Source organism: Gasterosteus aculeatus, chromosome 13 (genome assembly GCF_964276395.1).
Source record: "Gasterosteus aculeatus chromosome 13, fGasAcu3.hap1.1, whole genome shotgun sequence".
Classification (NCBI taxonomy): Eukaryota; Metazoa; Chordata; class Actinopteri; order Perciformes; family Gasterosteidae; genus Gasterosteus; species Gasterosteus aculeatus.
This window is the reverse complement of record NC_135701.1, coordinates 14,490,639-14,518,303: the sequence shown is the minus strand read 5'-3', so window position 1 is coordinate 14,518,303 and position 27,665 is coordinate 14,490,639. Positions and strand designations below refer to the sequence as shown.

Genomic DNA, 27,665 nt, shown 5'->3' with positions numbered 1-27,665 from the left:
CTACACGACAGGTAGCCACAAGATGTGGCGTGATAAATCGCAGCATTACTCACCCAGCGTGGTGGATTTGCAGTTTTGCTGCAAAGGGAAGTGCAGGCGCTTCGAGGGGGAGAGGCGATAAGCAACTGGATGGGGAAATGTGATGGGAAGCGGTGCAGGGGATGTAACCACGACGCAGGGGAAGCAGGAGCCGCGAACGGCTGAATCCTGAATGTATTGTGAGCAGTTGTTCTCTTTCAATACAAAACCACAAACAATTCCGGCCCGGGTGAATGACTTTGGCGAGCAGGGACACCAGGAGCCTGGGGACGGACAGCAGACAGATTAGATGCGTGGTCCATCCCCTGGGCCCATTTTTTTTTACATCGGTATTTTCGTACGTATTTGAACCCTCTGGCTGTGATTTCCACTCTCCATTTCACAACGCTTCCAGTCCGTCCTCCTTCATTTGTGTGTGTTGTGCTAGAGTGTGTGCGAGTGTGTGTGTGGTTATATATGCATTTTGGGGAGAAGGAGGGCACTTATATTAGATTTGGCAGTGGTAGCACAATTTGTCTGACGTGTTGAGGGAGAAGATTAGAAGGGGAAACACGAAATGTATTCAGTATTACACTCTCATCTCACAGCTGTACCAATTGATTTCTTTTTAAAGCACACATTGAAGCGCCTGGACCGCCGATAGCGGGCAGGGAGGTGTGGAGAACTGCCTCTATCAGCCCAGCGACTACAATTCGCACATGTAGAAATTTGGAAAGAAAAGAGGATAAACAGCAATAATCTATTTCTGCGGCTGGAAGCGGATCTGATGTCGTTTTTTTTGTGGGGGGGGGCGCGCTGTGTATGAGCTTCTCCACCGCTCTGGCTCGTTGTCCTTTACGACACGGCTCGGCCTAAGCCTGCCCTCTGGGTCAGATTACTCTCAAAACGCCTCACAGCCTTCCCAGGATTCCCTTAGTCTGAGTTTATCGCGCTCTCACACATTCAGCGGGCGGCGAGGGGGGGGCGGCGGTCTCAGTGCGAGTCCACGTTGCGCCTGCCAGTTGACCAAACATTAAAATACAACAAAACAAGGAGGAAAAAAATGTATTCATCAACAGCGGATTGCTAATATGGGTCAAACATCAGCAGTGAAAAGTGGAGCAGACGAGCCTGACTGAAGTGAGATAGATTGAGATATTTCTATATTAATCTGTTGAATGAATACAGTACATTTTACACGCCTGGGCCGTCGATGAGGGTGAAATTATATGAAATGAAAGCACTAGTCAATGTCAGCCAGTTAATGCCGTCCTTTGCCAATAAATGGTTTCTCAATGGTTAGTCGAGAATGCGTGTAGTCTCGTGTGGAATGATTAGTGACGCATGGCTGTGTTAGGAGAGGGAACATCAATCAAGCTTGAGAGAAAGGATGGCTAATGACACATACGCCTGCGACGGAGGCCCGGGGGATGTTGTCGGGTAGCCGCCTTTCACACTCAAACATGAATTTCTTTTCCCGCTTTGTTCGCTTATCGCACAACTCGTAATTATTGATTGCCGGTACAGACCGTACTCGAAAACGTTCTCCCCTTCGGAGTTAAATGGTTTTAAACAGGAACAGCTTTGGACTCGTGTCTGAGATGCTCCACCGCTCAATGGAGCCCATCACACAATCCCCCGCTGGTTCCACGTAGCTACAGTCAGGTGAACATAACGCCCCTCAGAGTTTGTGCCCGTTGACGTAGTGCCTGTGTTGTTTTCATGAGCTTCTCTGACGTCAGCCTGTGGCGCGCCGTGAACCGTGAAGCCCCCCCACTCATCAGGAAGGGAAAAAGCTCCATTTGATCTCAAACCAGTTTCCATCATACTCTGCCAGTGTGCGGGAGCAGCTTTACACGTGTTTACCTTGATGGGGAATTGGATCTGACTTGGTGGAGGAACGTGACCCTCTTGGGGTTTAGAACAAAGTGCTTGTGTTTTGTAAACAGATGCATAAATTGCATTCTTCTGAGCTGCGGGTAACAGTTCGCAGACCTGCGCAGCCTGTGTATAATGTCCGCATCCCTCAAGCTTCCCAAGGCTTCGGTTTAACATTCCAGAAAGACCATCCTGCCATCCTGGCCAAGGAGTGGCTCCCTGCTCCTCCTGCACCTTTAGGTCTATGGATATGTGTACATTTCCCTTGTGTTGCAATCAGATGGCACTGTGTGCTCCATCCATCTGCTGCTCACACCCTTTCTGCTCTTGTGTTATCCATAGCTGTCACTCAATGTAAATAGCCAATGTGTTCCTCTGTGTGGAGGGAGCAGCTCAGTTTGTGTGTTCATATGTGGCACTCGGAGCTTGATGGCACATTTTATATCCCATTCAAGATTGGTCCTCTCCTAAAAGAGGATACCGAGTAGCTTGCTATTCCCTTTCCATCGTTTTTCACCGTATTTGTGACTTTAGACCTTTGGGAAGTCAAATGCAATTCTATGCCAAAAAAACATAAATGTAATGGAATTTAAAAGTTACTGAATCTGTATTTTTGTTCAAAGCTTTACAACCTTAAAAAAAAAATCTACGGGAAACTTTTAGTTAGAATATTGCTTTCAGGGTTTTGCTAATTAAATGATAACTGTACTTCCAACTGGGTTTAGATAACAAAAATGAGGTCACGGGCTAAATACCAAATGCCAAGCGTCCTCGAGCTCCATGTCACACTTTATATACCTCGGTAGAAGTCATAGCATGGTATTGCACTAATTCTAACTCAATTACGCCCTTCCCTCTTCTGAGCCCCAAGCTTAACCGTATCTTAGACGGCCATGAACCATAACTGATATAATCATTGCGGTCCCTGTGTAGATGTGTTGCCAGCCCATTATCAAATGTAGTAAATCAGTTTATGGATTAATCAAATTTAGCCCCCACGTCTTTAAATAGCAGTACTCCCTCCCTTCCTCCTCCACAGCTTTCCTCCTGCAGTGAAATAAGCTGAGCGCTTTGCCCATTTCCAGAGCATTCAGGTGTGTCTCCACCTCCGCACTCCGTTAATAAGGACGTAATGGCTCCATATCTGCTCCCAGGCCAGATGAATTGAATCAGTTCCACAGTGTGATTAAGAATGTGCAGTCGGTGTCCTGTGAGACGCGGCTCTAGTGCTCCGTCATTGGCTGAGCCCGCGTGTTTAGCGGAGTTCATGGCAGAGGTCCTCGCCCATTCTTGCTGGATGTTTGAAGCGCCACCCTCAGGGTCAAGTACACCTGATCCAAACGGCACAGTGGCAGACCTGACTGCAGAGCTTGGAAGGAAATGTATCTTAACATATTTTCCATATGGAAAGTATATCCAAGTAATGAGGTGATTAAACCCATATTGTATTTGAAATCATGGTGTGAAACACACAACATATCTTGTATCCGTCTCTTTCAGACGGTAATAAATAGAAATCAGAATCATTAATTTCATGGACGCATCTTGAGTGTAAAAGCAGCCATCATCCCTCATCTTGTGTTTGAATGATAAAGCACAAATACATAAGAGGAACAAAGGAGGCAGACAAAGCAATGGCACAAAACCAGCCACCTAATTAGGTATTTCTGTGGCCAACAGCCAAAGATAATGAAGGAAGCCGGGGTTGATGGGAATTGGTTTGACAGCCTTTTCACTGTTACTCTCTACCGCAGCATTGTCCTCTTGGTCCTCTGTAAATACCATTGAGATAAATTAGCTTCAATGATAAAAACAGGCCCGCTTCACAAAAGACGGCATAAGTGACGGTAATTGTCTTTCTCGGATTACATTTCTAACCTTTGCACCTCATTCCCTTCTTCTCTGAGCAAGCTCAGTTCTCATAAGCACAGAAGCTTTGAACTGACACATTGTGTTATTCAGATACACTGTTCCGTTGTAGAACTTACGGGGGACTTTCTCTCCTATTTTCTTTGACTGGCTGTCATATTCTCCAGTGCCACTGATGGAAAGAGTCATCACTCGCTGTCAGTGCAGCCTTGTGCAGTGGACAAATATGTGACAAACACCTTTTGGCGCTCTGATCTTTTCTGAATTGCACATCTTTTCTTGCCATTCACCTCACAGTTATTCATGCGACGCATCGAAAGTCTTAGGTGGCATTCATGCAGCCCGAATATTGTATATTGATGCATGTACAGTTTTCTCAGTAAGTTATGTGCACTATGTTGTTTTTGAGGGAAATAAAGCTGTTTGATGCCTCAGGAAGACAAAGTGATGGATACAATATGGTAGAGAGATGTAGGAGGGACTGAAAGAGAAGAGTGAGGGAGAGATGAATAACTGGTTGACGGGTGGAATGAAAAAGCCGCAGAGGGTCTTTGGAGCGCTGCGGGGGGGGGGGGGGGGTGCGGTGTGGTGTGGCGCAGCACAGCGCTTGGGTCATACATCACACTAATACAGCAGGAGGACATAGCCTAGCACAGCGCTATGCAGAGCAGGGGGAGAATAATGTGCTGCGCTTGCACCTGCTCAATCTGATTGAAACGCACGGCACGGGGGGCAACATTTACCCACCCGCCACGTGCACACTTTATAAATCTACCTTTGGCCTGTATATTCTCCAAGATGATCCCTAAAAAACGGGAACACAATACTGACACCTGGGTTCTCCATCATGGTGGGCCCACCGCATGTTGCTGTGTAGAGGCCATGAACATTAAAGTACAGTGACATGATGAGTTAATTGCGTGGCGTGCAATTAAAAAAGCATTAGGTTTCCATTAAGAATGAGTTTGGTCTATAAAACATTGATCATCATTGTTGATTAATATATACAAACAGGAAATGGGAGAGTTATAACACAATTCTGCCATTGTGATCTCAACGTGTGCTCATTTATCTTCTCTGTAGATCATTGCTTTATTCTCACAAAATTAGCCTTGACATATGGATCTGAGGGCCCAAAATTAGGGGTTGATCCTCAATGCAATTAGATGCAAAGGTATCCTTTCTTTAGCGCCCTCCATGTCGGAAACCATCTAACCTTCATTTAACTGGGGCTGACTCTGTTCTCTGCTCTCTCTTTGATCACTGAAGCAAGATTTAAAGGAATTCGGAAGAGAGCTCAGAGCCTCTTTCTCACACTACTGACATGTACTTTTACCAGCCTGGTCTTTGTTCAGCCCCAATAATTAGCGCCCCAGCGCTGCGAGAGAAGACGGCTATGACAACTACGTGTTATCCGGCGGCCTGTTGCCCAAACCGGGCTGAGCAGGTGATGGCCCATATGCCAATCCCACATAACGACATGCAGCAGGCAGGAGATGGGATATTCATGCGATGAGAATTACATTGCCATTCTTTCTGTGGGGTGTATCTAATTGGCCAAGCATTCAAGTCTGGGAGCCTGCCACCTGCTTACACCGTCATTAGCACGGGGAGTGTGCAGTACCGTCGTCACCTCTCACCTCCTCCAGGGAGCTGCGGTGTTAGGTGGGCTGAGTGCGGACCCTGTGCTTGTTGTGCCACTCTGACCTAAGGAGGCGATTAATTAAGGCTGAGGGCCAGCCAGAGGATCGCACTTACAAAAGACACACGCAGAGGTGATGATGAGGAGCGTTTAGAACCCCCCCCACCCTTGTCCAGGCTGATGGCTCTCACCTCCTGTGCGTGGAGCTGATTGAATAGAGTCATCACCTACAGCAACCTCCTCTTCAGATGTGGGTGGGCTCCTGGGGAACTCGAGGTTCGCTTTAGAAAGTGAATTGGATTCCCTCCGCTAATAACAATTTGCTCATCAGGGGGTTGACAAAATGGATGGTTGTCTTTGAAAGCCGTGCCTGTGGGGTTTTTGGGGTTATGCTCGGGGTTGATGGGTTGAGGTATGGTGGATCCTGATGTTGACTAGGAAGCTATTTTCATTATTGTCCTGGTCTTGTCTTCGGCTTTGTTCATTAGAGTTCGAGGCTTGGTGCGCACTGGCTTTCACGCGGGTTGAAATTGGGGTTTCAAGGGGTATAAGACGGCCCCTCGGGCGGTGAACTTGTCCTTTGGAGCCTTGTGGTATTTGACAAGGTAGACTGTAATTGCTCCTCAGAGACCAAGAAGAGTCAGCATCATCAAAACGGGCACTTCTGAAAGGGATTCACTCCCAAAAGGATAGGAATGGTGCATGGGAGGAGGGAGACCTTAAAAGAGCTCGGCAGAAAAGGGCATTTATTCATTTGGTTTTAATAACTTTCATGGAGAAATTACCTCAGACGTCGTCCTTTAGTCCTCTGGGGAGTTGAAATCTCAACCCCTTTTTACCACCACGTCCTTTTCCGCCGCAATCTTGTTTTTCTACCCTCAAATGTATTTTATTTTCATTTGTGTCGATGGATGTGTATTGAAAAACATGAGATAGGGAGGCCAGGACTCAGGGTCCCCCGGGGCCAGCTCTGAGGCGCTCTATCAGCAGACGGCAGGATGTTCAAAGGCTCCCCCAGTTTCCAGCCCGCTTAAAAGCCAAGTGTTTGGGTTGATTCACACTAATGGCCGTGTCCTTTGCTGGGCGGGGTCATGAGAGTGGCTCGGGTCAGGAGCAGGAGAGGGCATTTGGACAATGCCGTTTGAGGATAACGCGACTGTAATAGCCAAATTATTAACTGCTGCTAGTTGTTGTGAAGCGCTTGGATTGACCCTTTCCCAGTGAGCCTGTAATAAATATACCTCTGTAATTTACCAGGGTGACAGTATACAGTCATTTTCGTTTGTCTGGAGTCAGTGAATGTTGGTTAATGGCTGAACGGCAAAGACAGCTGCAGAAACCATGTGGCGGCAACTGCTGTTGTGTAACTCTGCCTGTGTGCGCTGGTGGTGGTTGTGGGGGTGAAATATCCAGGTCAGATGAACCACTACTGGAGTGATGGGTGTGTTTTTGATGGGTGACCTCACTTCCTCACCCTGTCACCTGCCTCTTCACTCTCCCATCCTTCACTCCCATTCCCTTCTGAACATGATCTACAGCTTTATACCCCCGAGAGAAGAGATATGATGTTTTAATAGTATCAGCTGGCAATTAGTCCACCACCTGCGCCCTGTGTAATGCAGTTATATTTGCATTAATAAGACCTCCATGGCTGACTGCCCGCAAGAAAGATCCCCTTCCATAAACAATGGCTGGCGTCCCCTTGGGTGGGACCCAGTTGTTGACCCATGATGAACCTCTGACCAGAGCTGCCATGTCCTCCTGACTTGCTGCAGTGACACTCTGGATTGTGACCAACAGACAGTGAGAGCGGGAGACAGACTGACAGTTTGACCCAGCCGCAGGGGAATGCAAATAAGGGAATCTATAGAGATTATGCTGCCTGCCTTTTTAAAATTGCCTTGGTCTGTCAGTGTGCAAGTCACCCCCGCCGGCGAGCCGGAGGCTTGGGCAAAGAGATAAGTGCCTCTTTCCTTTTAATGATGCAAACTGTACTTTCACTGGAACTGATTTGTTGTCACAAGGAAAATTATGTTCTTTCTTTTTCATCCTTTGCAGTGTGCAACAAATGCAGTGGTGAAATATATTCTGTTGGGTCTAATGATATCCTCTTTGTGAGTGTGCAGCCCTAAACCGACGGCCTCTTAACTACTTTTGCCCCTTATCCTTTCATTCTCCGCTCACCTTTTCTATCTCCTTCTCTTCCCTCCTTTCTCCGACTGCCACGTTGAGGTGTTTTGATGGAAATTATTCAGAAATGGAAAAAGACGAAGAGTCGGGGCTCACTGGCTCTTTGTCAAACCATATCTGTTCAAGTAAGAGAAGGCATACTGGTAACTGGGGCACACGTTTCTTAACTTTGCTGAAAGGCCATTTGTTATTTAGGCACTGTAAGCACTGCCTTTCTTTTCCTTGCAGTAAAGTCTTTTACGACTACTGCTTTCCTCTCTATTAACAATGAGGAACTGTGTCCCGAGTTCACGTCCTATATTCCTTATTTAGTTCATTTCAAACCTCCACCTGACTTTGTGATCTTTGGGTAATTTATATTTTATATTTCCATGCGTGCAATCTATTTAGGGTTACAGAGCATCACCATAATGAAATGGACTAGATCACTGAAATCCATTAATGACCCGGGGCAGATCCAAATGCCTCAGGGCTACATGACATTTTTATCACAAGGGGCCTTCTTGGTTTGATTAAACGGAACGCGTTATCTTTGGGTACCTTTTAAAATGTGAATGGGGTATTTTTGAATAGTTGTGGAACACCGCAGGTTGTCCTAAAAATGACACTTTATCGCACATTATCTGTGTATGGGACATTCAAATGTCCTTCCCAAAATCCTCCCCTCCTGTTCCGTACTGTCCCTGTTCAATCCCCGGCGGTTCTGGAACATGGAACTTCTCTGTAAGCCCGGTGTCACTCTCCCAGCGCCTGAAGACCGCAAAGCTGCGAGGGAGATTTGTCTTCCTTTCACTTTTACTTATCTCTTTTGTTTGTCCTGGTTTCTATAGATGAGCAGCAGCCCTCCATTCTCCACTCAAGCGAAACTAAGTGCCGCCGCTACTCTCAAACTGCCAGCTCCAAATTGGCAGCCTGACCTTCTTTTTCTTCCTTTGGGCACCTACACAAAGCCATACCTCTGCCATGGGGGGAAATGCAATTAAGAGGTGACATAAACACTGAGCACCCCTTGTAGTCGTGCCCGGGAAGAGGAAGTGGAGGGGGGCGGAGGTACAACAGCTGCCATTGTGACACGCATGCAAAGATACCGGCCTATTTATTGGCGGTTACGCGTTGCAGAATGACACTGGGGTGAAAGGAATTGATAGGGAACAGTGCATTTGACTTGGTCATTCTGAATCAGCCTTGACAGGGGAGTGGTGTCAACCTTTGACCTGTCTGGTGTTCGCATTAAGTGGGACTGCTCTCTGACCTTGTGTTTGGTTGTAGCCAATTAGCAACCAATGTTTCTGCACTCACGACAAAGACGATATGCAAAGTACCGGGGAAGCATATTTTCAGCACATAATGGGCTGCCGACATCTCCACATGAATGTTTTCATAACATTCATACAAAGGCATCATGTTGCTTTTATTCAGTGGTCCCAAACCTTTTCTGTCGATACCCCCCTTGGATGTTGGAACATCAAAATAGGTCCTACCTTCTTTATTTTAAATAATTGCATTATAATATATAAACTATAAAATATATATATTTCTTTCTAAAATAAGTACATATTACCTCATGGCCGACCATTGTGCTTGTGAAGCCCAGGGACGGATGTGCCTCATTATGTTTTTGTACTTTTAACCTTTTTGTGTTTTTCTGGTGGTGGAGTTTTACATCTTAACAACAATAATTGTCCTTATCATTTTATTTTTATATTGTTTTACCGGGGTGTGTGTGTGTGTGCTAGTGTTTTTTTGAGTTGATGATGTAGTTCCACGGTGCCACCCCGCCCCCCCCCCGGGGTGCGCCTGACAGTTTGGGAACCACCGCTCTATTTTACCTTAATAACCTGAAAATATCACTCAAATTATAAATGAATAGGGCTCCGTGAAACCATAATACTTATTATTGTAACTTGATATGAATTGCCTGCAGTTTTTACTGCGTAGAGTAGATGAGGCCCATTAAAACTGGCACTGGGGGAGGGTGGTGTTTAATTGCCAGCTAAGGTTTTTGACATTTGAAGCAGCACATCTGGTTCAAAGTGCAAAAGGTGTTGTGAAGGGAGTGAGTAATTACCCAGGTCTCTCCAGGCAATGGATTTAATAAGACAACTCGGTGATATGAGGGAAACAAAACATGGGCTGACACGTTTATACACCACAGACAGACATTTCAGGAGGTTGCGTTCTTTAATGATTGGTTTTCTTTTTCTAAATATTTTCCACAGTTAACTTGTGTTACCGAGCTTATATTCGTTTTGATTAATCTGTGATCTTCCACATAATCTATCTGCTTGGTTAGGCCTGTAAACAACCTGCCTGTGTACACCTGGTCTGTGCTCACCGTGTTTGGACAGTAGATGAGTGGCTCCCTGACCCTCTCCTCGGGGTTGTTTGGCTTTCAGACCCCCGACGGAGGGAAAAGAAAGCCCCATGGGGGCAACATGAAGCGCTACAGGTTGAATGAAATTCTCTCTGAACACTCCAAAGCTCTCTCCAAAGGATCTCCACGAGCTCTGGGGAAAAAGCAGCAAAGAAATGTTTAAAACAGGATTTTTAATCCACTGCACTAAAAAAAAGCATAGTAGCACATGAACTTTTTTTTACCCAAGAGAGAAACCACTTTAAAAGAGGCCCAGCATGATAGGCCGGCATAATGAGCCATCCCTGGCTGGTACTACAAAGTTTATTCATAGAGTAGCACCAGAAGATGGCTTAGTGCAGGATGTTATCGTAATGCCAAAACATGATAAATGATGCAGGGAGGATAGTGTTAGGAAATGTGTCGTAACATATTTGCCAGTAAAGAGAGCACTAATGTATTTTGCAGAAGAGACAATATAAGAAAAAATATATCTGTATGCGGTTGTTGTGAGCTGAGTGAGCTAAGTATTCATTTGGGCTGCGCGAAGCAATACAGGTGCATCGCATGTTCACAAAGGAGAGAGGAGGCAGCGGCTTGTGGCTCAGTAAATGATTGCTGTGGGGTTGGCTACCTCACTGAGGTCATCACTCCTTTGAAAATGTAATAGGTAATTCATACACATTTGTTTTATTGGAGGGCGAGTGGGAGGGGAGGAGGAGCGGGGGCATTTATCAAGTCGAAAACCACCAACCATACTGGTTCAACTCAGGCAAACTGTTGCGAGAGATGAGCAGTGCAGCCTGGGAAGCCTTTAGTATTCAGCTTTAGCGAGAGAATCATTCCTCTTATTAGCCAAAATGTGTCCTCGAGGTGCAGCACCACGGAGCTGTGAGTGCAGACCTGCAGGTCCGGACAATGTGCTAATTTGAATCTTCAGGTTTGATGATGTTCATTTGCAAAGTGGTGTTGCAGACCTGCACCTTGCTCGGGGGTAATCATTAACACAAGAGGTGAATTTGATATTCCGCTCAGCTGAGGCACCGGCATAGAGGGGTCCCTGGCTTCTGTTTCTATTAGCATCGAGGCCTGCGGCAGCTCAGCCAACACTTCAATGAGTGCTTTCTCACCGCGTGGCACTTTCTCCGCTGCAGCTGCTGCACTTCTAACTCTCTAGCTTAGGGATAGAAACATGACGCCAGAGAGAGAAGCCGTACTCTTCTCATGCCCTACCCCTCCGTCCTTTCTTCTCTACTCCACTCACGATTTCACATCTAATTTTCCCATCGCCCGGTGACGCCCATTCCCCTAAGACCCCCCAGCTACTGTGGGATCACTGGACTCCCCTGTGAGTGTGAGTGAGTGTTTGGGTGTGTGTGTTTGTGTACTCTTATTGATCAGGGTCTTGTCTCTGTGGTTCTGGGCCTCCTGCTTCTGTTATCACTGCAGTGTGGAGGAGGGGAGGAGGAGCGTGGTTACCATCACTGGGAGCCTCAGGAAGGTGTGTGTGTGTGTGTGTGTGTGCGCGTGTGAGATCTAATGGGATTCACAGTATGCACGAGCTATTTTCAGTTTCTCTCTCTTCTTTTCTTAGCCTGTATTCTTGAAAGACAAGCACAACAATTCACACAATTAAAATGGCCATTTGGTCTGACAGTGAGATAATGCACCATCAGGAGTGAGGTGGCAAGAGAATACAGCGAATACACGGTGGCTCTCTAGAATCACTGCAAGTATGAGTGGGGTGTCTAATGTGCTGAAAACAAGACCATCTTTAGATTAGTCTCTCAATTATAAGCAGTTTGCATGAGCATTAAATTTGGAAGGATGCGAAATTGGTTTTTAAGGCTGTTGCTGGAAAATTCCAGTTTTCTTTTCAGAGGGGCAATAAATGATTTCAAAGGAGGGGGGGTGGCCATGATGAAGCTGAGGGAATGTTTTTCATATTAAGAAAAAGTAAGTTACCTGCAGCAGAAGATGTTTTTTCTTAATTTCCCTCTGAGAAAAGTAAAGGGGAATTTTCCTCCAGCTCCCTTTTAACTGTAGTCCTCTATTCAGTGGGCGTTGAATTGACTCTTATGATGGATTGCACTGCTGGTCCTCTTGAGTCCATGCATGTGAATAAATAGGTGAGGTATGTGCATGTTCCTTCCCTCCCTCTTCCCTCCACCTGGCTATTTTCTTCCCCCAAAGTTACCCTTACTTCTCTACTCCATCCTTCCATCACACTTCAGACATGTGTGCAGAGGGTTGGACCAGGAACCGCCCGTTTACGTATAGTCGCATACGTGTAAACACACTCTGCAGAGCTGGGTTGCACTCACGGCACTATTCCAGCGTGGCCACAGTGATTAATTACTTTTATCACAGCCAACAGTCCTGCTTGTCCGGATCAATCGTTTCCCGTCGTCGTGGTGCGAGGAGCTGATTGCCAATCTCTGTGTGTAGTATGAAACGACGGCCACGGTCACTTCTCCCTCTCTAACCGTAGCCTCAATTTTCTACACCTATAATCCTCCTCTCCTGGTTCCCATGGCTCCACTGTGCACTCCTACACCCCTACGGCGGCCCCCGCCTCTTCTCTGTACTTCCACCTCTTTTCCTTGTAATGCAACTCCCTCCTAAAGAATTATAGTGCTTTTCAATATAGCAGTGAGATGGCTAGTCGTGCCATCTTATTTTAACTTTCTGATTTTTAGTAGCTGCCACAAGCTTTTAGAGGCAGCACAAAATCAAGCCTCCACACACACTAATTGGCGTCATTCTGCCGGGTTGATCAAACACCATTAATCTATTTGGAGTATATATTTGTTTCTAAATGAGAAAATTAATACATTCTCCACACTGCAGCCAGCTGGGTGTGGTGAGCCCCATTAATTGTTGGCATTCACAGTATGAGTCATAGCTCTGAGCAAGAGGTTTTTCTGGGCTCGCTGTGTGTTTGTGTTGAGTTATTGCGTGCAAGTTTTCTGCCGGTTGATTCTTTCGATGGCGGAAGGAATGGTGTGAAATTGATGAGATTGACTGATTATTCTCAATAGAAAAACAGCACGTAAAAGCCCTCCGTGGTCCGCATATAATCTTCCTTTCTTCAGCTTCCTTCTGATATTTTCCCTCTTAACAGGAATGTGCCAGAGCATGTCATATATATGATAAATAGAGGCGACTGTCCGTGTGGGACTCATTGAGTTCATATTGCTGTGTGTGGAGGGGGAATTAGGGAGTCTATATGAACCCTTTCCGCATGTGTTTGAATTAAAGTGCATTTATCTGGTAATCGCTGGGGAGATCTGTGTGCCCAAGCAGCGACGTGGCAAGCACAACAGTCCAGTGTACTGATGCTGCTGCTGCAGAGGGAGATGGGAAGGAGAAACAGGTCATGCACAATAAAGAGCTCTGATAGTGCACAAGGAAGGAATAACAAGAGGCATTTCTGGGTGTCCTCCGTGTGCTAACCTTTATTTCTCCCTCCCGCCCTCTTCCTCTGTCTTTCCACCTTCTCCCAGTTTTAAGTATATGCCTTTTTGGTTTTATCTCATCATTGTCTTCCCTCACCCTGCCCTCTGCGCTCTCCAGTCCTCTGTCTCTCTGGGCCTCAGCTTGTGAGTCAGCCTTCCTTTTACTCAATCATGTATGAGTCCCTACCAGCAGAATCAAAAGCAATGGGTCTCATGCCATGCTTTTCATCAGAGCTCTCTCCATAAAGGCTGACTGAGAGTCTTTTGAAGTATTGCAGGGAAACTCGGGATCCACACTGTCAAGCAGCCTGCGCTGCTGACTCTTGTTTGATGAAGCAACTCCCCACTAAGGCCAGAGCAACCTAATGAACCCAACGCAAGTGCTGACACCGACAAGAAGCTGTGCCCACCGCGTGTCAGTGTGAGGGCGGTGATAACTTGGTGGACTTTGTCTCTCTTTGGGACCTTCAAACTCCGCAAGTGATGATAACTCACCGCCCCCAAAAAACACCTGAGGCACAGACATACTTCCGCTTGCCAGCCAATCTTTCCCTCGTCAGAAAACGCTGGTTTGAGGAGTTTTCATTTTCCACCGGCTAAATGGTATGTGAATTGGGATGTGGAATTTGTTATCCAACGTTTGAGATGTGAAGCTCGGCGAGTCACGCTTTGCAGAGCAGTGGGAGAGGGCCAGTCGGACATGACTACCCATCCTAATGGCTAATGGAGACGCCCGATATCCCATGTTGAGAACATGTGTCTCTCTGCCAGTGTTTACCAAGAGGAGGTTATTTTTTAGCCATGCTTGAGTTCACTGTCAAAGCCAATTAAGTGAGTACAAATGAAGATGGAGGACGCGGTGCCTCAGGCCAGGAGAGCACAGCACCGGGGCCAAGTAGCCTCTTCTGTCGGTACTGTGGGGCCAAACACATCGGGGACACGTATGGTCAGACCTGCTTCATCCCTTGGCATCGGCTTTGCCACAGCCAGGACCTACAATTTTTCTATGACGAAAAGTGAGTTTTAGTTCCGTCGTGAACTCTTTTAATGATTTGCAGGACTTAAGATCTGACTGTCAAGAAAAATGTACTCGAGGGATCGCCGCACTTTGCTTGACAAGCATTTTTAGTTGCCAAATATACTCTACTACTACACATTTATCAAATATAAGCCTTGTAGGTATTTTTTTGATAACGGCTTTCATGGCCAACTCTGGTCTGGTCAGGGTCGAAAGAACTTTGGCAGCCTTGGCAGTTTTCTCTATTTTTCCGGCTCACCATCTGCCCGTGATTGATTAAAGCTCCTTTAAGTAATTAATGCCTACTTTAATTGAGAGTCAGCCCCTGTGGCTGTGGGGTTCATGTGCAACGCTCAGGCAGAGCAAAGCCTAAGAGCCAGTCGAGAGGGGCACGGAAATGTGTTTAGCACCCTGACCCTCTCAGCCGCACATCTCAAGACTCTTAAGATGCTAATAAAATTGCAAGTATGCTAGCTGCAACCATGTGGCAAATGGGGCCATAAATCATATGGGAAGAGTGTGACGTGTGTTTTCTAACGTTTGAATGAGCTACGGGCATGTTGCCATTGTATCTTCTGGTTTATCTCCCTCTTTTGGGCTTCTTCCTTGTTGAAACCCCTCAGTTATTGTGGACATGAACGTAGCGGAAAGAAAATTGAATTTCCTTTGCAAAACAGTGTTTTGTGACAGCATGTACCTGCACAACCCCGCAGCTCGCTGCTATTGTGTTGTTTAATCTGCCTGTGATGAATGAAATCGCTACACGCTATTTCACTGAGACCGTCACAATGGATGTTCACCACATGACATCCTACCCGAATCACAAGCCCTTCTTTTGGAAACTTTTCTTTGTCTTTTGGTAATTGTTAAAAAAAAAAAAAAAAAAAAAAGTGAAACCATCCTCCAGCCAGATAATACAAGACCCAGTGAATGCAGAGTGCTCAGCATTGATTTCACATACCTGACGATGACCTTTTCCAATCTGGAGTCCGGTACCGGCTGCCAGTTGAATGTGAGGCTGCTAATCGATTCCTCGCAGCCGTGAGAGACTATGTCTCTGGTGCTGAAGTCTCTGCCAGGCGTCCTGGATTGTACCTGGGTCTTATTGTTTCCACTCTCTGAATAATGAAACATTTACCCTTTAATTGCCGGCTTCACAAAGAAAGATCATTTTAATTTGTTCTCATTAAAGCCATCTAATCTAATGGGCTAATTAGGGACTGGATTGAATAGCAATCACCAGAGTCTACAACGCCCTTTGGGAGGTACACATCAATGGATCATAAATATTTTACTGCATCTACCTACATGCACATTATAAGGGGCTTTAATTTGACTTGCTCCGCTAAAAGACCTCCAGTCAACAATAGTGGACGGAACAAACTTTGGAAAATTCAACATTTCTTGTGGTTTTACTGGACTACTGCAGAAATCTTTCAATCCATGTGAGTAAAAATCAGCCTGTCACTGTTCTACACAAACACAACGCATGCAGGAAGATGAATACACACGTGATCGATGCAGGTCAGGGCTGTTCGCTGATTTAGGGTTTGGTCTTATTAGATTTGGGAGATGGTAATAGACAGACAACTGTGTCATGATTCCATCCTAGTGACCTCGAGGCCAGAGGTTGATGTTTGGCCCAAGGTAATGGTTGTAATGCCCCCACTGCCGCCGCTGAGGATTGACCTACGACCTTTTAGGTCCTGTGGGAAGGAGATGTGTACCTGCAGTGAGCCTTAGAAAGAGACGCAGTGACTATGGCATCAAAATAGATTTAATTAAGTACAGGCTACATTGTGCTGTACGGCGGCTTTCAGCTTGTCAAGTTGAAGGGCAGAAGGCCCAAAGCACCAATCATTCCATTCCACTTTTTTTCCTGCAGTTCTACAGCTAATTTGTCATGGCCGCCAGTAATCCCCGGATATTAAATTAAGCAGTTGACATTTTGTGTACCCTGCGAATCGACTGTGTCACCTTGAAAGTGTGGCGTGAGACATTTCCGAGGGATGGCGGAAGGCACATGCCTCAAACTCTGGTCGACGCATGACATTTCTAGGTCACATTGGAAACCAGGCAACAACACCTATAGTTAGAGAGCCAAGACACGGAGGGAAGAAAGGCAGCAATCCCTTTGTCCCTGTCACACCATTAGTGTTAATCTGATCCAAGTGTCCTTGTCTGTGTGGAAAGCTGTTTTCATGTAATACATGTTTGTTTGAGACTGATGGGTGGATTTCTTGACGACTTATTGATGTATTTTTAGTGTATGCGTGTGTGTGTGTGTGTGCGCGGAGTATTTGCAGCCTGCTGTTCCTATTTGATGGTCTTATTTAGGTTCCTTCATGGCGGCAGCGGGTGTTCTGTTGAGAGTGGCGCAGTGGCGCCAACTGCCCTGTGGGTGATCAGAACCCGGCTGGGCAGTTGTAAAGGGTGTGGCACGGTCTAAACAGAGCTTACGCGGGTTCTATTGATTTCCTCATGTGAGAGCATCTCTGTTATTACCGATCAGCGCATAGCGAGCCGCACAAGTCTGTGGGCCTCTGCAGCACAGCTGGAGCAGTCGGTTCAGCGGCGGAGCTTGTTGGGAGGAAAGACATCATTGGAGTTGAGATTTGAACAACGATGAAAATGTAGCAGGAAACTGCTTTTTAATATAATATAATAACAACAAATAAATAACAAATAATTGGCTGGTTGCTAGCTCCATAAAGCACAATATTCTATTGTTTTATTTCTCTGAATGACCGATTCAGGATAGGAGAACGAATACCTTTGGCAATCCATCATGTTTTTAAGTGTGTGCAACTTAGATGTAGGAAGCATATGCAGCAACCTATTGACCAGGACAGTGTGAACATCATGCCAAACCAACCCGTTGTTCATACCCATTCGACCCTGTAAGGCAGTGATCCCTAACCACCGGGCCGCGGGCCATTTGGTACCGGGCCGCACCACGGAAAGAATATTTTTTTCTGAAAAATGTTTTATTTTTAAGAATTGACCGGATTGACTCTCCTAATTATGTGCGCTCGTCCCTTTTGACATATTTCCCAAGCGCCACCATGGGGTTTTGTTCACGTTGTCCTCTTACCGTGCACGGCAGTTTTGCCCACCAGCGAACAGAGAGCGCTGTTCTCTGTTCTCTGTTGAGAGGATTGAGAGGAGTGTGTCGTGCATGAAAACGGTCCGTAAGGTAAAAAAAAGGTTGGGGACCACTGCTGTAAGGCATATATTTCAAACAAGGATAGACAAGCTCAAATAAAGTCATCCTCCCAGGGGCAGAAGACACCTCTGGGGTTAGAGGGCTCTGGCGAGGAGCCTAAGAAGGAGGCAAGGACATATGTTGTGGTATTAATCTGCTAATGGGAAAGGAGCCTCTAACAGCTGGTCAACTCCCAATCTTAATCTGGTCAACTTCCGGTCCAGCTGCTCCGCCTGTGAGCCTCATTGTGAACAAAAGAGCTCTGAAAGACAATTGACCATGTTTCCTTGTAAGTGTCTTGTTAAAGAGTAAGGAAGCAAATTCGACCACGTGCACAAGCTTGTGTGGGCATATGTGTGCGGAGAACGTTGGATCAGCACAGCGTACCAGAGTGAATACGTTTTTTTTTTTTTTGTGCATAATTATTTAAATTATTTATTATTTATTATTATTAATTATTTAAAACTACATCAAACAAGTATTCATGAAATATTAAAATGTTCGAGAAACAAAAAAAGCTTTTATCCTCTTTTATTCGTATGTTTTCAAGCCTCTTATTCTCTCTCTCTTTTTCTCACAAACACACGTGTACACACACACATATGCACACACAGATATGCACATCGGCACCCCCAGGATTTAGCCACGGGTGAAAACGACACACCTTCCCACTCCATTCACTCTGTTGCATCAGCACATCGCTTCATTTAACAGATGAGGCGAAGAAGCAGGGCGAGTCGATAATTTACCCCGAATGGAATATTACGCAAACGCATTATTAGAAGTATTGGTTTGTGGATCTCATGTGGACAAGACGCCTAACAGTCACATTTCAGAAGGGTTGTGCGAACTTTGCCACCGGAGGAGTCATCCTCTAATTGTGCAGCCCGTTTAGGGAGGCGGCTTTTGGCTGAGAATAAGCACTGACTCCATTCTGTTGTGCATGTAATGCTGTATGTTGACGGGGAAAAGTTAATCCGCGGATCCCTCTCTTTTCCTGTTAGTGCTCGCTCTCTCTCTCTCTCCCCCTCTACCCTCCTTATCTTCCTCTGTCTGTGCTAATCACTGTAGCAGCAGCTCTAAGCAGATGCTGCTGTGTTTTTAGGAAATATCCTGTCAAGCGTGAATTAGGAAAATGTTGTCTCACATAATGCCTCATGCCAATAGCGTAGCCAACCTCTGGGTGTTACATCTGCAGCTTTGTCCTCTTCTGCACTATTTGGTGCCCCCCCCCCCCCACGCTAGCGTTCAGTAACTGTAACGCAAATTCACGTGAGCCCCTTGTTTAATGAGCATCACTGGTTGGATTATGCGAAGGCTGAGGTTGTATTGTGTGTGTGTGTGTGTTCTTGCAGCTATGATGTGTTTTGAAGGCTGAATAATGGCAGAATCAATGTGCCGAACGGCATTATAGATTTTTTTTTTTTTTTTTTGCTCTTACATTTTCGCTATGGCTCTTTCGTTCATGCATTTATTCTCGTGCTTGTGTTCACATTCTTTTAATGGTTGCTGCAATGGTCTAGTCTTTCAGCCGTATGAAGGACATCATCACTTTAAATCAAATGATTAAAGAAGACAACATTTTTTGTTTGAAACAAGCCTCATTCGATTCATCTTTTTGGGTGTCTTAGGCTTGGCGTGCTGCTCTCGAGAATGAAAGGAAGGTCTCTGGGTGAGCCGTCATATAGGAGGCCAAATCTAATCAAAGGGACAAATGCTTTTAAATGTCTTTTGTTCCCCCAGGCAAAACGTTTGTGCCCCCCCCCCCCCCCTTCCCCCCCACTCTCCCCAATGCGTTCTGCCCAAACTCCATCGTCACTAGATGCAATTAATATTGAGCGGGCACCCTGGCCTGCGCTCCCCTCTTATAATAACAGTGTTAGAACAAAGGTTAATGCTTTGAATCTAATCTCTGTCAATGGAGTTGTGTTGCAAGCTGAGGGAGGTGGAGATGTTGGGGAGGGCGGCAGGTCTGGAGAGAGATTGGTAGTCAGTGGGGGGGCCGCGGACAGAAGCAAAATTAATTATTGGTCTCTATAAATTCTGTGTCATGTCTCATTTTCTTTAATCCTCCCTGCTTTTTTTGCTTCCTAGCGGTGTTAACAGAGAAGCTTTGGAGGACTAATGAAAAGGCCTCTTAGATGATAATGGCAAATTAGCCTTGGTGTCACTTTTGGAATCTGTAAGTGGAGCAGCTCCGTGAGGAGGCGACCAGACGGCAGCAAAAACCAAATAGAATCTCCAGACAAGGAAAGGTTGACTGTGGCTGCTTATAGTGATGCTTTTCTGATGTCTATCGTGAGACAGTTTGCATTCTCTTGGGGGGAGTTAGTGGTTTGGATTGTAAAAACTGAGCTGGATCTTGTTCCTTCTCCCTTTGCTGCCATTATTAGACTGGACCAGAGTCAGGTTTAACAACTCACCAGGATTATTTTATGATCAGGCCTCAAACAAAAACATTCTGGGCCACAAACTTGCTTGGATAACACATCTCTCTTTGCTGCTTAGTCCAAACAGACAGTATGAAGGGGGGGAAAAAAAAACTCACACTTGATGGAGCTTTGTATCCCAGAGACGCCGTCTGTTTTAGTTTTTCAATCTGAAGAATGTTCCAAACATTTCAGCCTCTCTCCGAGAGATACAGTATGTCAGCAGTCACGTGCAGTTATATCTCAGTGGGGTTGAATTATTATACTCCACAACAATGTGACTCTCTCAGCCCTTTGAATAACGGACTGCGTGACAAATGCTGTTAATTTCTGCCTGCTTCAAGAGCGGCTCTCAAATCCCAAACATGACACATCTGATGGGCAAATATGGCAAAAACCGACTCCGGTCACTTGTGTTGTTATTTTACAACTGAGCCCAGAGAAAGGCAATGCACAATCTGAAGTATCCATGGGTATTCTTTTATCGAGCTACAGGCCGACTTCACGAAGTAGCTCTCTCACAGCCTCCTTTTTCTTTTACTCTCTCTTGGCTTTTATTCTTACACAGCCCAAGAGAAATGTCGCTACTCCTCTTGTGTGCACTTCACTCCCGCAGCAAGTAGAATACAAAAGATTGAAGAGAAAAATGAAAGTTGCTCCTGAGAAGCTAGCCAGCCGGTGTAACATGTGCATTTATGTAAAACCGTTAATCCAATTAACAAGTACACAAGCCACAGTTACTTTATTACGGGAATACAGCGGAGGGAGAGAGTTGACATGTTCAGAAAACTGCCCAGGTGGAACAACTGCAAATGGCGTGAAATGAGTGTGTCGTGTAATGTTTGTATGAATGCCGCGTCACTGCACCGGATCCCTGAAGACTCTCACTTCTCTCCTTCTACAGGCATACTTCCGACAGGGTGTTGCCCTTCAGTACCTTGGTCGCCATGCCGACGCACTGGCCGCCTTCGCCTCCGGGCTGGCCCAGGACCCCAAGAGCCTTCAGCTGCTGGTGGGCATGGTGGAAGCCGCAATGAAGTCGCCGTTACGAGGTAAGGCATTTAGCAGCCGGGTATGTTTGTAGTTGTGTGTGTCTGCATGTCACTGTTTATTTTCTTCACCACCTCCAGTTTTGTCTTGTGTCCCCACACGGCTGTCTGTGAAATAGTGCTCACACTGTCAGTCAATAAGCATGTTGAGGTGACTTTACCTGTCAGTTTTTCTACCCATTTGGCTGGCAGGCCATCCGTCTCTCTGTCTGTCTTTATGTCTTTGTGACTGACTGCTGGTGTCAAGTACTTACCTCTGGACTGTGAGGCCTGACGCCTGCAGCCTCAGCATATCTACTTGTCAGACGGGCTGATCACGCACGCAGATAGCCCGTTATCTTAATGAGCATCCAGCACTAATGCCATTGTCCCCGTCTGCCCCTGTGTGAGCCTTTTTTCTAAAGCTGAGTGGATTCATAAGCAGCACATTCAAGCCAAGATTGTTACTAAATGCGTTCTTTCTGTTATAAATTATTATCTGTAGTATCAGCCAAGTGCAGTGAACCGATTGTCCATGAGCAATCGCTGCGGGCCAACCTCATGAGCCGCAAAACAAACTTGGCAACAATTTCACCCAAGACGACCACTGCAGAGGTTTTAATATTCCTCACATCTGCACGGCAACGACTACCAAAATCGAGTCATCTTGCAGGCTCGCTTTGTCCTCCACTCTGTTTCAAAGTGTTCTGATAGCAGCGCCTTTGAATGTGGCCTTGCAATGATATCATCAGCTGCGAAGGGCTTTGTTCAGTAAGGGATTCTGTTTTTCTTTGATTGAATACAGGGCTCTTCTGAATATTTGTGTGCAAATGCAGAGGAAAAAAAATTAAAATCGCTAAGAGAATAAAGAACAGAGAGCCCAGCTGAGCAACACATAAGACTCTCACTGGAGCCGAAACAAGAAAAAGGTTTTGGGTGCAAGCCCAGACCTCAGCATTATGGACCAGAATGGGTTTTCTCTGTGGGGGGAAGAATAACGTTTAGCCCGAGCCATTTAATCTCTTAATTGTTTACCCTATTTCCTACAGTGCCAGGTAACCAGTGGAATTCTTAATCCAAGGTGTGCTGAGGAGAGGTAGCTAGGTCAAAGGATTTAGAGCAATGACGATCCTCTCAGAGGGGCTCCTGGCACAGTGGGACGGTAATCAATGTTACGCCAGCAGACAGGGAGGAGAATCGGTGTTACTCAGCCAAAGTCTCCCTGATAAGTGAAAGGTGGGCGTGTGTTGCTTTCTTTCCCTCAAATAGGAAGAGAGCGACCACGTTCCTGCCGGTCCTCGTTTGCCACCACATACAGTAGCTCACTCATCCCAGGGTACAGCTTGTTGATGACCTCACCCACCATCATCGCTGAACAATGTTTTCCTCAGCACCTCCAGCCACGAATATTACATCTAACTATAAGACCTGTATTCATAAAAGCAATGTACTCAGCTGGTTTTCCACCTTCTTGTTTTGAGCCCTAACAATCTTTTAATTACATTTGTAATCCATTTGTAATTACGCTTTAATCTTTTATAGCTGTTCTGCAAACATCATATTTGTCCCTTCTGCGTATAACTCAACGTTGCCACCCTGTTGCTGAGAAATAGCCGATTGCATCAAGCTGTGATTGTAGTATTCAGTTATTTTAGTCATTTATCCACCACAGACATTTGAGCGCACTGAGTCTCACAGTCCTCCCAAAAGCACCTTTATGTTTATTTTCTGCCACAGAGCAAAGAGATCCATCCGAAAACATCCACATCCAATAATAAAATGACTAAATCAGGCTGGAGGAAGACAAATAATGAACCTCAGAACAATCTGAGGGCGTGTGTCTTCAAGGACACGGTGTGTAGTGAATTCATCAAAGCTTTATTTGGTTTGCGCAGTAAAGTTGATATTACATGCATAATGCTCCGATTCTTAGTGTCATATGCAATTCAAGCCTTTCTCCCTGACACACACACACTCCCACTTATCCTCCCACTGTCAAGGTTTCATCCCATTATTCCAGTCAAGTAACTGTTGTGCTCCCATGTGATTCATACTGTACTTCCCCACATCAAAAGACTCTCACGAGTAGAAAAACTAGTGCAATATCACCTCCCTCCTCTGCTGTCTCCCCGTCTGCCTCCTCCCATCATCCCGTCAGCAATCTATATCAGCGTAGTCAATCTGTATGTTTTATGTACCGCAAGCAGATTAGTAATTCTTTACTCAAGTTTCTGTTAATTATTGGATTTCTTTCCACATGCGCCAGCTATGGGTGTTATTCTTCAGTGAAGTAAAGCCTAGAAGAGATTCACAGGTATTAAAACATGATCTTTTCAACTGTAGGATTTGAAGGCCGTGTTCATGAGCATCTGTTGAGGAACCTTTGAGCAAATTGCTTTTGATTTTCAAATAATACAAGCCCGAAGGGGCTGTTCCGACATCTGACCCCCCGGGAGACAACAAGCAAGAGGAGATTGTTTTGACGGATCAATCGATTATCAGGTAGTCACTTAAAGGATAGGGAGTTCCTTCTATATGGTTCTTGTTGTCAACAAAAATCCCAACTATAAAATCCCAACTATAAAGAAAGCTTTAGTAGCCAAAGCCTCGTATAGTTTATGCCATTCACCACATCAGTGAGCCACAAACTTCCTTCATGACAATCAAAAGAAGTTGTCTAGTTTATTTTGAGATCTATATTTTGAGATCTATATATATATATATATATATATATATATATATATATATATATATATATATATATACCACCATCCTACGGCCATAAATATTCATAAGACCACTAAATCCACTGCAGAATAGAAAGTTTTAAGAAAATGTGCTATGAACGATGTAGCCCAAATGCTTTTGAAAATTCTTTGACTTGTTTTCAAAAGTACGTCCTCAGTGGACATGGAGACAGGGGAAGAGGGGGAAGTGGAAGTCAGACAAATGACTGAAACACAGGTGGGAAGCGGCACGGCGTATAGATTTATTCACACGAGATGTTTGAGTTTGAGTAACTATTTGTTATTTTGCGTACACTGTATTCTTAGTCCACGTGCGTACTGTCGTCACAGTGAGGTGTTGCCCCCCGGCTGCAAACGCTCCCTTTAAAAGCCCCTCTTACATTACCAGATACATTACATCTCCGTTAGCTGTGAGCATACCAATGAGGCAATCTTCATAGGAGCCTCAGTAAATAATTTAGCTTTAGCATTTGACTTGTGTGTGTGTGTGTGTGTGTGTGTGTCGGCGCCTGTGAAACAACACGCGCTGATGTTGTCATAACTACCTGTTTATGAATGCAGCAGCCATGACACCTTTTTTAAAAGGATTCTCTCCGCGTGTGATTTATGACTCCGCTCTTGGTGTCAGTCTGAAGGCAATTACAAGCTATGAATGGATATAATATGCACGCAGTGACTCCACAAGCACGACATTCTGCCAACTGCTGGAACAGAAGCTATTCTCTTGAAAATGCATCATCAGTTATGCTTTTGAGTGCTTGTGTGGGGGGGGGGAGCATCTCATATTGTGCGCGTGTGCTTGCGCTTTTGTGTGTTTAGGTGAATTAGCATCCGTTGTTTCTCCAAGAAGTATTTGTGACTATTCAATTTTGCCTAAATGTTTGTCTAAACAAATGACGGTATGGTTTATGGAAGCTTGTATTAGACTACACACACAGCTGCACATTTTGTACAGCCACAGAAGTTCCATGCATGTACACTTCTGTAAACCGCTTTTACCTAATTACCAGCAAGCCTGTTCGAAATATTTGCAGATACCGGGTCATGAGAATTAAGCAACCCCAAGACACACTCCGATACATGAAAGCAAATACACACACACACACACACACACACACACACACACACACACACACACACACGCACACTTGGGCTTGTCTCCCTTGCCCCCTTCCTGTTGTTCGATGTTGGTGTCTTCCAGAGGGCTTTAATCTGGAGGGGCTCAGGGATCCCAATTCCCACACGGCCCGCCATTGATTTATGTCATTGTGTGCATTTTCAGCCTCTTCAAAGGTCACCTTGTGTGTCTCCTTTTGCTCTGCATTCCTCTGTTGCTCCTACTGTCATACATTGGCTGCATTAGTTTCCCCATCACTCTTTAAAGTCTATCTCCAAACTCACTCTTCCCTCGCTGTGTTCGTCTCAAACCACCGTATCAACTGAAACAAAGAGAAGGCAGTAGTGTCATTTTGCTTTGCTATCTGTAAAGACAGTTGCCAACAATGTTCTAAACTGCTGCTGGAAATTGCCCTAAATTACCCGAGTCAGAGTGGAGGGAAAATAAAAAATGGTTCATGTTGATTTATTGTCAAACTGTCAGTGAAACCATCACTCAGCCAAGCTGCAGGCGGCCCGGCCAGACAAAACACATCGACTGCTTGAGGAAAATAGAATCTGGAAGAGTCAAGTTTACTAGAGGAGAGTGCAACACAATTACTGCAATCAACGTTGCATTCTGTTGTCAGTTGCCACGTGTTATTCGGCGTATTTTGGAGCCTGTTTCTAATCTGTCTCACTCACTTGTCCTCCCTGCAGAGTCTCTCGAGCCGACCTATCAGCAGCTGCAGAAGATGAAGCTGGACAAAAGTCCCTTTGTGGTGGTGTCCGTGATTGGCCAGGAGCTGCTGACCGCGAGCCACCACACGGCCTCCGTTGTGGTGCTGGAAGCCGCTTTGAAAATCGGCACATGCAGCCTCAAGCTGCGTGGTTCCGTCTTCTCGGCCCTCAGCAGCGCCCACTGGTCCTTGGGCAACACCGAGAAGAGCACTGGCTACATGCAGCAGGACTTGGAGGTGGCCAAAACCTTAGGTAAGAGGCCCTAACCGGCAAAGACGGATTGTTCAAGAACGATAAATAAACTACACGAACAATACCTACATTTTTGAAATTGTTGCCAATTAATCATAGCCAACGAAAGCCCAACATTCAGATGGATTGTTGTGACATTTTATACAGACATTTTTGTTCCCCGCAGGATGAACCTTACTGTCGTGCCAGAAATTGGCAGAAATTAATCCATTTCGTTATCAAGAGTGGATATCACTAACGGCAAGCGTGAATATCCTGCGTGGGTGTTAATCTAGGCAGAGGCGGGATGGTTTCAGAGAAAGGCAGCTAAGGAAAGAAAAAAAAAAAGACTTGTGATGTAGGAGCAAAAAAAAAAAGACAAATCCTAGAGCTGCACAGACCGGCTCCACTCCTCTCACCCCCACACAGTTTGACACATGACTGGGTAGAGCAGCTGGAGATAAGGAGCCGTGGTTCTCAGGTGGAGCGCAGAGACTTGCACTTTACTTTGGCCTCGTCTGTGGGGCTTCTCTGTCAGGAGGAAGAAATAATAAGGCTTCTCCCCGCCACTCACCCTCTGGAGCATTGAGACCAACTCTACCAGCTGTCACGGGAGCCGCTCTACTGTGGAGGACTTATAACGGGCACTTTCCCTTCTAAGGGCGCAGTGGCACGTCAGTGGCACAGATCTGGTTCACCGCATCGCAAAGTGCCGTTGGAACGATGTGAAATAAACACTAGTTGCTTTATGATCACCTGGGCTTAACGGCTCTTCTCATCTCCCTTTCTCATCTTTTTTTTTTTTTTTTCTTCATTAGGTGACCAAACAGGGGAATGCCGTGCACACGGGAATCTGGGCTCGGCATTCTTCTCCAAGGGAAACTACAGAGAAGCGCTTACCAACCATCGCAACCAGCTGGTTCTGGCCATGAAGCTGAAGGACAGAGAGGTAAGAAGCAGTCACAGTGCTCTCTGAATGGACGGGCAGAGGACGGTGAATCGAGGTCAAAAACTACTTAATTCTCCCAGTCTCTTATCATTCTGCGGGCCTGGGATTGTGCAGGACACAGCATTTCTCTGTCCCGGCTTTTTAGAGGGTATCTCAAGGTGGAGTCTGAAGGACGCCGAGATGCCGCTGCTCTTTGTCTATTTAAAAGCGTGTCTGTCGTGTTGGTGCGAAGAGCAGATGAAGGTGATTGGGAGGAGACAGAGGGATGCAGTTGTAGGAAAGGCCAACAGGATGGCCTCAGCAGCTGGCTCCCCTTATTATCAATGCCAACCATTTATGCAGCTATGATGCAGATGTTTATCTCGGCCGTGTAGCAGTAAGTCTGGGGCTTTGTAACATACGGCGGTTTTGGAATATCATTTAAACATTAAGTTAATTTGAATATGAGGTATAGAGTGTGAGAGGGCGATGGAGGGGTGTTGGAGGGAAATTAGACAGACTCTGAAACACTTTTCCTCTGTTTGGTGCACCTTTCTCTACCCTGTCCCACGCTTCTGTCTCCTGCCAACCAGGTCATTGTTGGGGAAGGGGGTGGGGGGTGGAGGGGTGCTTGTTCCAACACAATTCCCGTCACACAAGGAGAAGAATGGCCTCCGTTTCCCCTTCATACCTTATCCTCCCCACCAGGCCGGCAGGCCTGTTTGTTTGTGTTCCCTGATATCAGGAGACATTTAAACAGTCCAGTCAAATGAAACACAATGCACCAGGATGAAACTCGAGGGTTGAAGAATGAGGCCACAGGTCCCCTGGACAT

At 45.8% G+C, this 27,665-nt stretch overlaps 1 protein-coding gene across 4 annotated transcripts in view; it reads left to right on the top strand.

Moving 5' to 3' along the window:
* The window catches only part of LOC120830770 (tetratricopeptide repeat protein 28), a 140,449-nt gene that overhangs the window by 61,734 nt on the left and 51,050 nt on the right, over window positions 1–27,665 (top strand). For all 4 annotated transcript variants that reach the window (XM_040195666.2, XM_040195665.2, XM_078086849.1 and 1 more), the window contains 3 exons: window positions 20,965–21,112; window positions 25,651–25,923; window positions 26,721–26,851. In XM_040195666.2, the coding sequence (XP_040051600.1) occupies window positions 20,965–21,112; window positions 25,651–25,923; window positions 26,721–26,851 (552 nt within the window). The remainder of the gene's footprint in view (window positions 1–20,964; window positions 21,113–25,650; window positions 25,924–26,720; window positions 26,852–27,665) is intronic.